This window comes from Lagopus muta, chromosome 9 (assembly GCF_023343835.1).
Source record: "Lagopus muta isolate bLagMut1 chromosome 9, bLagMut1 primary, whole genome shotgun sequence".
Taxonomy (NCBI): Eukaryota; Metazoa; Chordata; class Aves; order Galliformes; family Phasianidae; genus Lagopus; species Lagopus muta.
Genome location: NC_064441.1, coordinates 22,699,550 through 22,713,840, shown reverse-complemented (window position 1 = coordinate 22,713,840; position 14,291 = coordinate 22,699,550). Strand labels below are relative to the sequence as shown.

The window sequence follows — 14,291 nt, the reverse complement described above, 5'->3', positions numbered from 1 at the left end:
TCTTTCTTAATCATTTTTCTGAGAGTGAGCAGTTCTGAAGAAGCAAACTGGGTGACCCAGCCTTCTTACAAATTTTCCATAGAAAAACCTGCCTTTAGAGAACTGATCATTGGGTTATCTGCCTGTTGTCAGATGTGTTAGATACCGGCCAAAATATCCTCCGTGGGAGAGCTGGATCATTACTCTTCACTCTGGTGCTAACAGATGCCCCATCTCCGTGGGGAGCAGACTGCACCCAGCTGGCAGAGCCGTGGGGTGCCAGGTTCAGGACAGGGGATGCTGCTGTAGGAAGAAAACCCAAAAGCAGAGCCGGTAGCTGAAAATCCCCTCTCTTCTCCTGAAGGGGCACTTTCCACCTCCCAGGCCTTTGCTGGGACTCCCGAGCTCCCAGTTAAGACGTTTACCCCGCAACGATCAGGCAAAGCGTTTCACGATTCGTCTTTCGGCGTTTTCCCACCACATCCGGGGGAAATCGGAGCCTTGCGGGTTAAGAGCCGGACCGCGGCTCAGACAGACGGGGTCTCACCGCCCGCTTTCAGGACGTCCTTCCCGAAGGGCAGAGCGGACCACCCGCTCACCGGGCGCAGCCGGCGCCGCCCGCTCGCCCCGCGGCCGAGACGCCGCATTCGGGAGCCGGGCGGAGCGGAGCAGCTCCTCGTCCTCGGGCCGCTCCCGGGGCCGCGCCGCGCTCCGGGTCGGGCGGGCGGCGGCGCCGTGCCCGCGGCGGGGGCTCGGGGCGGTGGCGCGGGGCGGAGCGCGGGCCCGGGGCGGGGCAGCGCCCCGCGCGGGATTGGCGCGGCCCGGCGTGATGCCACGTCCGGCGGGGGAAGCCCTGCCTCGCTCGGGAGCCTCCCCTCCCGCCGCCCGGCTCGGCGCGCAGGTGGAGCGGTGCCGGCGCGCACGGAGCGGCGCGGCGTAGCGCAGCCCGGCACGGCCCGGCGCAGCTCGGCTCAGCCGCGGGAGCAGCCCGGCAGCGCGCCCCGCTCCGCTCGGCCCGGCGGCCGCCGCAGCCGGCAGCATCGCGGCGGGACCGCCCGGGGATGCGGCCGCGCTAAGAACAAAAGCCCTCTCCGCGGTCACGCTTCGGGGTTTCGAAGCGCGGCGGGGAAGGGGCCCGGCCCGGGCAAACTTGGATCGCCGCCCCCTCCTCGGACTCTCCGCGGCGTCCGGATCGAGCCGCCCGAAGCTTTCCCGCACGCCGCGGGCAGCGCCCGAGAGCCCGTCGCCCCCCGGCCGCCGGCCGTCCCGCCGGGGCTGCCCGGACCCCGCTCCGCCCGGCGCCGGGGTCCCCTCCGCCGGACCTTGGCTTTGCCCTTCGCACGGCAGGTGGCGGGGCCAGCGGAGAAGGATGCGTTTCTTCCCGTGGGGATTTTGGCTGCTGTGTGTCGCCTCCGCCCCGGCTCGCGGTGACAGCGGCAGCAAGGCGAGGAGCTGCGCCGAGGTCCGGCAGCTGTATGGGGCCAAGGGCTTCAGCCTCAACGGCGTGCCCCAGGCCGAGATCTCCGGTGAGTCCCGCGGGGCGGGGGGGGCCGCGGCCGGGGGTGGGCGACGGCACGGCTCGGGGCGGGCCGGAGTTTGGAGCGACGAGTGGGAGCCGAGCGGTTCCTGCCGAGCTCGTTGCGGTGCTCCTCTGCCCGCGCGGGGGACGGGCGGTGCGCGCGGCTTTGCAGCGGCGGAGCGCGGGGACGGGGTGCGCGCAGCGTGCGATCCGCGCCGAGCGGGGAGCTTTCATTGTCTCTTTTCTTCTGCTTTGAGCGCGGCTGAAAGGGTTTCGGGATTTGGGTTTCGAAAGCAGAATAGTCGAACAGAAATGGGACTGGGAGCTGGGAAATACCACAAGGGTATGGGAGAGGAGGATCGCTTGACTTATTCTTTTGGATAGCAGCAAAGCCAGAAAGGGCGTTTGTCAGTAAAAAGGAAACGGGAGAAAGACGGCCGTGTGTCAAGTTTGTGCAGCGCGGAGGGAAGGCTGAGCAGCGTGCGTTTGGTTTTGTGGCTGCTTTGAGAAATCCTGGATGATTTTTTTTCCTTACAGAAGATGTATTAATTAGCACAGAATACTCTGAGTCTGGTTTGTTGGTGGTTTGTTTCTTTTTTTGTTGGATTTTTTTTTCCCCAACTCTTCTGTTCATTTCCCCTCCTCTGAGAGACAAAAATATAAGCTCAGGGCAGATACTGAGGCTTTGTTGCTTTTCTTTTTAATTCACTTACAAGTTTTGATACACCGGCACGTGACCCATATCTGAAAGCTTTCCCCCCACTTGTGGGAGCTTCCTTCTTCAGACAAAGCATAAAACATGCAGGCGTACGTGCTGGAGCCGACCCACAGGGACACCCCAGGAAGATTGCAGTTTGTAGTTCACATTTAAGCTACAGAACGCCCTATGTGGAGCGTTTGATTGCATTGTTTTCCGGGGAAACAAATTAGGTATCCGACCCAAGAATGGATAAGGCTGAACCATATAAATATTTCACAAATGTGAACAAATTAATACTTTCTTTGTCAAGAAACCGAGACTGAATTTCCAAAACAAAATGAGCAGAACTAGAGGTGAAACAGTGGGCAATTTCAAAATCATTTGGGCATCGTTATTAATGGAACAGTAATTCCGTTAAGCAAGAAAGTGGCTTCTTATAAATTTGCATCTAATTATTACAGTCACATTTCACGTGGGAAGTCCTTAGAAGGCTGACTGGGATGGCAGTGGCACTGCGTGCAGCAGCAGCACAACAGGGGCAGGCACACAGCGTCCCGGCGCTGTGCTTGCAGGTGTCCCACATTAGCAGTACACAGCACACCGTGTCCCCTCCAACCACTGCCATTCAGAAGGTGACCAAGGACACCAAGATTTATAGGAACCAGGAGTTTTATTTCCGAAGGGCTTGGAACGCCTTAAGGAATAGTATGTAAAACTGCAGCATATAACTGGGCATCCTTAGGTGTTGCTTTACACAGAAATTAGAGATAAATGCTGAGAAAAAATGAGGAATGTTCCTGGTAAGTAATATGAAGTAGTACCTGGGGGGAAAAAGGTTCCATACATCAGCAGCAGCAGGTCTCTGTTATTAGCCCATCTTGCTAATGGACTTGATGATTTTGATAGGTAATTATTTTCTGTACCTACTTGCTGATAAATATCCAGGAATGGCCTTTTCTGTTGGTGTGGTACTCACCCAGTGCCGTTAAAGCCTCGGAGTGCCTGAACTGGAGCACAGTGCTGTGTGAGCTCCGCACTTTGCAGATAGGGCGGGAGGTAGTGCTGGTTTTGCTGTCTCCAAAAGGAAGAATCTCAAGCCCTTCCTGTGGTGTTCCCACCTGTAAATGTGGTATTGTGCAGTTCAGTATCCCCCGTTCAGCTGCACCACGCACACTGCTGTCCTACCAGCCCAGCTGCTCACTGCTCCAGGACTTGGGTTCCAAGGGGTTAGTGTGTTCCAGGCTGAAATGGCTGTGTTTACATTATTTATGTGCTTTACACTTTCTAATCTGTATTCTTTGTTACGATTTAAGAGCACGAAGAGTAACACGAAGTCCCCACAGCTCAGCAGAAGGTGGTACTGGTCAGTTGTACCATGACATGGTTGCAGGTGGACGTCTGGTTCAGGGATAGGCTCTTGGCCACATTTCTCGTGGAACACTGCTAATGTTTCTGCTGATGTTGTACATGTTAACACATCTACGTGCTTAAAATGTGTGGGTACCATTCTTAAGTGTGTTTAGGGAACATGCTATATCTTATTACATTGAAATCCATGGCAAAACTCCCAAACACAAAAGAAGGATCTTCTCATATTAGTAGTCCTGACAGGGCCACATCCACCCAATTCTCAGGTGCAGATCTGTGCAGGAGAAAGGTTCTGGTGCTTGGGGAAGTGCTCCCTACTGCTTGGGTTTGGAAAAGTCACCTCATGCACTTCCCTGCACCAGACTAACTCGAGCTAAGTTTTCCTGTGTGCAGGATTGTTCTTGCCCACTGGCTGGTTGACCTGCATTCCCCTCCCAGGATTCCTGAGAAGATGGTTCAAGATCTGTCAGTTCTTCTGTTTTGTTTTGATTCCTCTGGCAAACATCTAGTTCTGCTTTCCCATTCTTGCTACATGTGTGCTATCTCAGGTCCCTTGAGGTGTGACTGAGGCTGCACCCCTGGATGTATCCATTCAGGCCCATGCTGGAGGGCTGGTTGTCTTGGGCTCACGGTGAGGTTTGAGACAAAGAGAGACTCCCTGCAAGAGTTGTGTCTTTGGGGAGAGCATCCAGCTGTTACTGCTGCCTTGCCAGAGTTCTTAGCGTTGTTGATGTGGGATGGGTGATGCTCTGCAGTGCTTCAAGCTGAGGTAGGTTCTACTTTGTCCCGGAGAAGACTTGAGAATTGTGGTTTGATGTGGATGTGCTTGGCCCTCGCTTGGACTTGTTCACTGCTGTGATTAATCCTTGGGTCTGCCTTACCCTGGGGTTGAACTGCGTGACACAGAGACGAATGTAATGCACCAAAAGAGGAGGGCACAGAAGAAACCCAGGCAGCCGATCCAGTTATGTATCTCAGGATTGTGCTTCCCCAGTTCCTTCACTGAAAGGAGGTCAAACAATTTGTTTTCATCTTCTGGTCCTTTTAGGCTGCGTAATTTTGTTTTGTAAGGAAAACATTGTCAAGTGCATGTGTAAAGAGTTGTTTGGAGGAATGTTAGGTGAGTAAAGAACAGGTCTGGCTGCAAGGCTGGACTTGACAAGGCTTTTGGACTGTGAAGATGGTAATGGAAGCCAATACTGGTAGCATTTTAAATTCTGGCAGCTGCGGTATGGAAGGCATAAATACAAAGATGGACAAACCTGTGCCTCTGGTACAGAAAATAAATTCGTGGCTCCTCCTTTCCCCAGGAAGGATATGTGCCACGAGATTGGAAGGGGAGCCTCTCTGAGGTTGTGGTTGGGCTTGGTTTGTAATCACACAGGCAGGAACAGCGGCTCAAGGCTATGCTGTGTGGGGAGCTCCTGGGTGCAATCCCAGCCTGTGTGCACTAATGGACTTAGGGACAAATTGGAGCACCTTTTTAGCCTGCTGTGTTTGGGAAATTGTTCCTGGTGAATTGAAGCAAACCGAATTTTGAGAAATCCTCCAGTTGGCAAATACGTTGGTGTTAACGTTGGAGTAGGCTTTGCTTGAACTGTGCATCTTCCTTTTCATATAACTTATGCAAGTTTAAAATAAAATATGCATATTCATACACACTTTGTAATTGTGTTAATTTGTCAGTTGAGAATGTGTGCATACAAAGCAATTTATGAAAATCAGATTTATGGAGAAAAATGGGCTCCCTCTGGTGGCTTGTTGTGCCTTGGAGCAGCACGTGCAGCTGCGTTTGAAATTTGGAAAGCTTTATGCTCAGATATTGATGAATCATAGAATCACCAAGGTTTTCTGTTGGTGATGTTATTTTTCAGAGAATCTGCCTCTCTGTCACAGCGATATGAATGACTAAGCTCTCATCACGTAATTATCCTTATCAGCTTGTCTGACAAAACTATTTCAGCAGCTTCTTTTGTTGGTGAAGCAGAACACGATGTTTCCCAGAAACTGTGTGTGCTTGCATAGCCGGAGATGCCCACGCACCAGCACCTGTGAAGCTGCAGTGCTCACCTTGGCTCTGCCTTTCCTGCTCTTGCCCTGTTGGTGCTTGGCTTTGCAGAGCAGGTGCCAGTCGGTCTCTCTGGGCTGGCTGCGTTTGGTGGGAGCCGCGTGGCTTCTGGCAGGGCTTGTGAAGCTGTTGGTTTAATGTTCTGTCGCTGTTGGTACAACTGTCTCACACTGAGGGGACAGGATAGATGTATTCCACTGGGTAATTTCAATAATTAAGTGTGCTTTGACTTAACCAAAGAAGGGAGGGAGCTGCTAACTTGATTATCAAAAATGTCTGTTTAGAGCCAGAGGTTTTATTTCCCTTGCAGATCACAATGCTGCAAGGAGGGGGCATGGAGCACTTACCCATCAGCAGCAGCTGGGCACAGGCTCTGCACCATGCCTGTTGCTGCCTGCAGGACTGGGGAGGGGAGCATCGTGCTGTATGAGCTCTGGTACGGATGGCGAAGGCAGGATGGAGTAATAAGTAAGTTAGGTCAGAGTTGTGCTGTGTTTTTCAACACTTCTTCTCCATGTGTTTACTGCCTGACTGCAGTGTCAGAAGGGAAGAGTGGTTCTGTAGCAGCCTGGGGGGCAGGGGTACCTCCACTTGTGTGGTAGCATGGAACAAGACAGGGCTGACACTCGTTGTCCTCAAATCCTCCTGGAAAGTGTTGCATTTGTGCTTTCCTGTCTGTTCAGCAGGAACTGTTAGCATCCTCCTGGCAGCCGTGTGAGTAGCTCTGTCTCTGTGATGGGACAAGACCTGGAGAAATGGGACTCTAAAGGATGCAGGAAGCAGCAGAGGATTGAAGATTATTCCACTGTCCTTTGTAGTTTGCAGAAGGTTCCTTAGATGCCAATTGTGTTAGAAATAAAATACAAAATTCTGTGCAAGCCAAGATTTTCCTTTCCTTTTTTTTTTTTTTTTTTTTTTTTTTAAATTCTTAATTTTACACGTGTGGAGGACAGAATGCCCTCTCCTGTGATGTGTTGCCTATACACTGTGATGTTCTATTCTATATAAGCTTGGGTCTGCAGGCACCTAAAATGCCTGTTTCTATGTGCCAGAGCTGTGAGCTGGGTCAGTGACATGTCCAGCAACAGGTTCCTCTTTTACTTAGGATTTTTCAGACATGGGAAACTTTCCTCCCCATACAATTGGAAGAAGTGGGCTGTGCTATAAAAGTTTCCCGCGATGCCCTAGCTCTGTGTTCTAGAAAATACATTAATCACAATTGTGTTGACCATATAGAGATTATAAAACTAATGTAATTGTGCCTCTTCATCTGCGGTGCAGCATGAATCACAAGCCCAGAGCTGCCCAGCTGTTACGAACTCCTCTGCAAGCAACATGAGTAAAGCACTTGTTAAAATTGCTATGCATTCTTCTGAAGTATTAAAAAAAGAAAACAAGTTTTACTGTGGTTTTTCAGAGCAATGCGATAGTACTTACACACTCAGTCAATCTTTTATATGGCTAAAATGAAATTCTCTATGACAAACAGTTTTGGCTTGCAAAAAGATTGGTATTTTATGGGACTGTAAAACCATGCGGTGTAATTTAGTTGGCATGTTTCCACTGGCGTTACCCAAGTCTTACCTCTCAGCTGGTGCAGGCCAGCCTATTTCTGAAATAGGAACGCTACATAAATTCCATTGGTTGTGAATTTTTGTTCATAAATAAGAATGTTGTTAAGTGCCTATTAGATTAATCTTATATTTTTTAATACGGATCAGAAAGAAGCCTCTTCCATCAGTGTCTTCTGCTCTGTGCTCGTGATACTGCGGTGAAGCCTGCAGAGATGTGGCTGTACAGTGAGTGCCCGGGGTGAGGGCTGAGCACACAGGGTGGCACACAGGTGGCAGGGCTTCATACACCACCACATCTGGCCTCGTTCTGCTTCCTCACAGCCAAGCTGAGCAGTGCAGCGCGGTGCGAGGATGGCTGTGGTCCCCATCTGGACGCACGTTTTCCATGTGAACCTGGAAAAGCCCCTCCAGTTCTTTCCAGCGGTTTCCTCTACTATAAACTCTTAAACGGGATGTGATAGCGTGAATGACTCAGGGGAAGTTTGGTTTGTTAAGCTGTGCATGGGGTCCCAAGGTATGGGAGCACCTCAAGAGAGCAGTGATGTCTCCCAGTGCAGCTCCTTGGCCCTGCGCAGCTGCACGAGCTTAAAATAGCTGTATAGCAGTTTATATTTCTCAAACATCTGCTTGGCTCGGTGACAGAATACCAAACCCGCCCTGCAGAACTCTCACTCCCCTCTCATTTGTGGGAGGTCTCCCAGAGGCTCGGATGTCAGGGGAAGGAGGGGTGTTTCTGCAGGGAGGCTCTCTGAGGCCTGGCCGTCCTGCGGTCCCATCTGCTGTGAATTTGGGGAAGGGCTGCACAATGCTGGGAACCCGTGTGTAGGAGTCTGGCTGATAGAGCCGCAGCCCCTTGGGATTTGTGCCCCGTCCTGCTGAGGGGAGGGCGGCTGCAACTGTGGGCAGAGGGTGTGCTGCAGAGCTCAGAGAAGTGCTCCGGTTGGCCTTTGCCCTTTCAACTGCTGCTAGCATATACTGTCAATTAAGCCCAGATAAGCAAAATTGATATTATGATGTTACATAAATACATGCATGAATCTCTGCAGTGCATCAGGCAGCAGAGTCCCTGCACAGGGAGCGGGAGCAGGGGAAGCTGCTGGTTGCTCAGCACTGCCATGGAGCTGCTCCCTCCGTGCTCGCAGGCTGTGCCACAGCTGGGTGAGCGCCTGCCTTTGTCCTCCTTGGAGGCTCTGCGGTCAGCTCAGTGACTGCTGGACTTGCTGTGTCTTGAGAAGCTGCATTTGATTTTATTTGATCTGTTGACAGTAAGCATTGATTGAGTTGTCTCTGCTATGCACCGATCTCAGGGGCAGGAAAGGTTTGGATGTGGAAAGTGCGGCTTAAATTCTTGCATGAGCTAGAGTTTGGTGACGGTATGTGAGAGGCATGGGGAGTTGGAATTGGGTGTGGGAAAGAAGGGCAGCGTGCTGTGAGCATCCTACTTGGTTAGCTGTGGTGTGAGAGGTGAGTTTTGCTGGAAAATTCCTTGTTCAGGTAAACTTGTCCATGCTGTGCAGGTGTCTTGTGTCAGGATCGCTGCACTGATGAGTTTGCTGCCCCGTGCGACGAAACTTCCAGGGGAAACCTAACACAAATTGGCAAGTGAAAACAAATGACAGCACTTCTGTAGGGCTAAATTACAGTGAAATTTTAACGAGTAAATCTTCACAGGTGCTAGCCAAGAGTAGTCAGTAACTGCACCCTAGTTAGAATAGAGAGCAGATACCCTTCAGATACTGGGCACGTTTCCATTGAAAGCCAAGAAAGAAAGCCACTGTGTTTAACTGCAGGATTGTTTGTCCCAGTATCCCAGATGAGCTGTCTGGGGGCTTGAGTTGTGCTTTAATAAGTAGCACTGCCACTACTGTTCATGTTGCACTGAAGCATTTTCTCCTTTCACAGTCACAGATTAAGTATTTTCCACAGTTACCAATACACTACTTGACAGGGTTTAGGACAGCATTCCTAAATATATCCACTGATGTGTGTATATGTCCAGCAACACAATGTCTTGTATTATCCTGCTATCACTGATTGCTTTCAGCATGTCACATCACTAAGCTGGTATCTGGAGCACCATGACCAGTTTTGGGCTATGTGTAAAAGAAAAATGTGGCTGTACTGGGGGAAGCTCAGCAGAGACCACTGAGATGGCCAGGGTGCTAGACAGAGTATGTGAAGTATAAGGGGAAGTGGTGAAAGCCAGGTCTGTAGAGCATTCAGGAGTGAAGGAGACAGAAGTCTGGGGGAAATCATGCTGCGAAGCTCTAACTGCTGAATAGACTGGAACAGAGAAAATGGAGCCAGGCATGGGGGCAGAATGGGAGGTGGCTGGCACAAACTGGAGCTGGAGAAATTCTTATTTGATCAGTGGGAAGACTTTTTAACTTTGCTTGTTGAACGCTGGACAAGGAGCCTAGAGAGGTGGTGGGGTATTGATATCCCTCCTCCCTGGAGACATTCCGAGTTGATGTGGGCAGAGCCCTGGGGCATCTGCTCTGACTGGTTCTGCCTTGAGCAGACCTTGGGCTGAATGGCCACAGAGCACCTCTCAGCTTAAATTATTCTGTGATTCTATCAAATGCTTCATTTGCGCCATGCAGATAGATTGGGATTATGCACAGGTCAACATCAACGAAGGTCTTCAGAGAAGGAAGAGTGAAAGGAAACCCTTCCAATTCTCCCTTACAGCGGTTGTATTTTTTGAATTTACTTGTTAGCTTATGAAATATGATGTCTAGTGAAATTGAGGAGGAAGAGAAATATTCTCGTATATAAGGCCTATGCTGCTACTCCAGAGATGTGTGCCAAAGCACAAAACTGAACTCACATCTGAGATGACCTTGGGCAAGTTGTTCAATCTCTCTGTATCTCCAGTCCCCATCTGTGCATTACCGTCTTTGGATTATAATATCCTGCTTTTGTAATCTGTCTTTAAATTATAAACTCCTGGAGTACTACATCTCACCGTTTCACGATATTTCGCTACACAGTACTTAGCACAATGGGACCATAAATCTTCATCAGTCCTGCGGTACGTGAATGATAAACAGGAGCGGCATAATTTAGGGCCACACTCCGCCTTCAATGCTCGTGCTCATTATGGATAAAGCCATTTTTTTGGTTTATTAAAATGCTGTGCTGTTCAACTTAACAAGATGCATGGGCCTCACTGAATGGATTTTTATGAGACCATTGGCTCTTTTTTTTTTTTTTTTTTTTTTTGAAGGAAGTGAGCTTGTTTTTAATTTTACTTCATCATTGCTTATTGATTACATGTTTCTAAACAATTTACTTAGCAGATCAAGTAACAATAAATTCCTTTAACCTCTATATCTTTCAGTTTAATTATTGTCAACTCATCACTTAGGGCTTACTTCAAAGGATAATGAATTCTGTTCACCATGAGGTAGAAGAGAGTTGGACTGCAGAACGAGAGCTGGGTCCTGCAGTTCTTCTGAGGATATAAGCCAGTGCTGTGGAGTGCTGAGCTCAAGGTTAGACTCAGGTGTCGGTGTGAGCTGGTCCCTCTGCGGTGCGTGCGGAGCAGCGCGCAAGCCAAGGTAGGAATTGCTGCCTGCTCTGTGCCCGGGTTGGCTGGGATGTGTGTGGCTCTGTCAGTTTGAAGGAGGGTAAAAGCACTACCAGGCCTTCCCCTGATTGCTGAGCTGCTGCTCTGGAGATGTTCTCCCACATCTCCTAAGGAAAGAGTTCTCTCCGCGCCGTGTCCCTCACGAAAGCCCTCTTAATGCAGATGACATTACCCGCCATTTGTAGACAGAGAAAATGCCACTTGCCAAATTTGCAGATCGCAGTTGTGTTTCTGTCAGCTTTGGCAGTTACACAGCTTCTGGAAACGCTAATGAAGGCAATCTGCTTTTAATTTAAAATCCTCCCTGAAGAAAAAAATAGCTGGCAGTGGAGGGATCCGGCAGTGTCCTTGTGTGAAACTCCTCTTTCCTTGTTCTCTGTGGTTTGCTTTAGCCAAGGAGAAGCTGTTAATTAAAAAATACTCCTAAAGTAGCCAAATATGCAGGAATGTACTTATGCAACAACTACCTGTACCAGTCCTGCAGAAAAGCACTCCTTTGTTTTCATTTGGTGAGCAATTCTAATTAACCAAATAAAAATACTGCTTGCTTTGCACTTAATTCAGCATATTTGCCACCTCTCATATGATTGAAGGACAGAGGATGGAGAGTTTAGTTTAGATGATTATTTTATTTTTTTCCCTTTGGTTCAATAAGGCTGAGACAGTCAAGCAGTGCAAAGAGGGGAAAATGCTGGAGGAGGAGAACAGGGCCAGGAGCAGCTCCTGCAGCCTGCCCCAGCATGGTCAGAGGAGTGTGAGAAAATAGCATTCCTCAGAAAACGTGTGAATTAAGTTCCTTTAAAGGCATTTTTCTTGGTTTAGAAGGTATCCAGTGCTTGGTTTAGAAGGATCCAGTGCTTTACGCAGTGGTAAACAGTGCTTAGAGGAATGTGTGACTGTGTGTAAAGGATGTGTTTAACGCTGTAGAAATCAAGGGGCTGGTCAGGGAATGTCAGAAGACATGAAAAATTAGCAAAGCTGTTCTGCCTGTAGCTGATTGTCCCTTCACACCAACGTTCGTTCTGACGAGGAAGGGGCAGCTAATGAAAACGCTGATTCAACCCAAGGGAGAATATTGGCAGCCTTTGCCGTAATGTAAGAAATTGCTCTAGCTATTGACTTGCAATAAATTTTGCCCTTCCAGTAAAAGCCTGGACATGTGGGTGCCAGAGAAACGGCACCTGGCACCAAGGGCCATAGCTGCAGAGCTCCCAAGCAGCTGCAAAGCGGGGCAAGGCACTGTAGGGCTGCACAAGCGCTGCGGTCTGCTTAACAGCACCGACTCCATGCTCCCATCTGCTTTAAGGCTAGACCAGAGGGAGGAAATTCTGGTCTCATTGCCTCCTCTGTGAGGATTTATCTTGGAATTTTGAAACCCAACCTCCTGCTCCATTCCTAAATTTAAATCCACAGCTTCTGACTGAAGACAGAACCATATGTCAGTGAAGCACTGGGGCACAGCCGTCCTCTGTGTATTTATAATCTGCTGTTGCATTAGTGGCTTGTGTAGAAAAAAGAGCCGGAAGAGAAGCCGGCATGGCGAGGCGCTTTTTGGGATGCTCACTCTGCTGTCCCGTTAGGCAGTTCGGCTCTGCTGCGTGTGGACGTGTTGGGCGGCTAATCCGGGGGTTGCCTGCAGTAATACAAAAGCACTGCTCTGTTCTTGGAAGTGCAGTGCTTTCAGAAGCAGCCGTGGTTGGAAGCGCTGCCACACAAAGGAAGGCCTGAGCACAAGAAGCTCCCAGCCACAGCAGAGCCGTGGGACTGCGGGCCAGGCGCAGATTCCCTGGTCACCTTGGGGAGGGGGCAACTGCCTGACAGATGGAGAAAATGTGTTCTGGTAATTAGTTGGTGATGGGCTCCTCCCAAGCAGTGAAGGTTTGTGTTTTTTTTAATTAGCTATTTAATATGTTTGTGCAGTGGCATGCCTAACTAACGTGCAGTTACCATGAGTACACATACAAATGGCAGTAATGGGTACAGATGGCCATAATTACCCATGTTGATTTCTGCAGTAATCACACACGCAACATATCGAGTTGGGCTTAAAAATGGTTGTGTGGGGCAATTTGTTTCCCACCCACCCCTGCGTTGTGCGTGAATATGTTTGTGTGACCATCCTGTGTGTGCCTGGACCTGCTGCTGAGACGAGCACTGCTTTTTGGTGGGCATGCAAGATGCTCAAGCTAATTAGCTCTTCTTCAGTGTCTTACTTGTGGTGCTTTGGGCTATGGATTTTGCCTAATGCCAGTACAGCAGCAGGGCTCAGGTGGTGATTGGTCCCAGCTCAGTCTGCCCAGCTGTGCAAGCTCTCATAGTGATACCATGATACCATTAGGGAGGGAGTGTGATCATGGCACCTTTCTGAGGTCTCTCACTTGGTACTCCCCAGCACCTACAGATTCTGAAGGGAAGTATCAGCAACCTTCCTAATCCATTAGTAGACCCGTTGTCCATGGGTCTGTCCGGCCTGTTGTCCCACCAGCTGCATACTGTCTGCTTCCATAAAGCCCAAAGCAGCAAGCTCCAGCAGTGCACCATCCTCTGTGTAAAGAAACACTTTCTTTTGTCTGTCTTAAGCTGAAAAAGAATGCAAGCGTACATGACTCTTCTGCAGTTGGATCATCTGCCTTAAATGGTAAGGAGCTGTATTCATGAGATAGTTCAAGGTTTGGGGAGCTGCTCACACCCTCCCTTCCCCAAAAAAATGCCCAAGGGGGAGGATAAGATACCAAATGGCTGTAGTGGTGCAGCTTACAAACACAAACGGAGCTGCTCCGAGTGGCTGGGGGATGTTGGTTGGCCACAGAAATGGTATCTGCCAGCAGCTTTTTGCTTCTGGTGGGCTCCTCTCAATCACAGTGATTGAGAAGATGCTTCTGCGTGAGGCTGAGCTAGTCTAGGAAATGTCAGAGACAAGTCAGAGAAAGTATTTCTGGGTTTGCTGAGTACTGCTCCACATAGAAGCACTGAACACCATCTGCTCTGACGTAGGTCAGCATGGAGGAGGAGGTCTCCAAACTGCTGCTGTGTGCACTGCTGGTGTACAGGGCAGCGAGCAGGCAGCTCTGCTCCGGGCAGGGTGTGTGGCTGTGTGGGTACCTGCCTCGCCGGCCGCTGGGGAGAAGGCTCTGGCAGAATGAAAGCCTCGGGGATAATTCATGTGTCTGCACTTCTCTGTGGAATGGCATTAATCTTTGTATCAGGAGACTGCTTCTTTGTCCCCCGGGGTTAAATCTTGAAGGTTTGTGATAGCAGTTAAAAAGCTGGGGGTACAAAGGGAAGTTTAAAGAAGCCTTGCAGGAGAAATTCGTGTCACGGAGTGAATAGGCTGTACGCTGTGCAGTGTAATGGAGAGCCAATCTCAGGCTGATGACTTTAACGCAGTCAGTAGTGCAGAAAAGAACTGTAAGCACTTCCAAATCCTATGGTTGTCCTTTCTACAGCAAAAACGTCTCTTGTGATCTGTGTTGGTTTTTGTTTTTTGTTTT

At 49.7% G+C, this 14,291-nt stretch overlaps 1 protein-coding gene across 1 annotated transcript in view; it reads left to right on the top strand.

Annotated features, from left to right (window-relative positions):
- Positions 1 to 1,014: 1,014 nt before the first annotated feature.
- Positions 1,015 to 14,291, top strand: part of GPC1 (glypican 1) — a 160,233-nt gene continuing 146,956 nt past the window's right edge. The window contains exon 1 of the mRNA XM_048955067.1: positions 1,015 to 1,505. Within this exon, the coding sequence (XP_048811024.1) occupies positions 1,349 to 1,505 (157 nt within the window). The 5' untranslated portion in view covers positions 1,015 to 1,348. The remainder of the gene's footprint in view (positions 1,506 to 14,291) is intronic.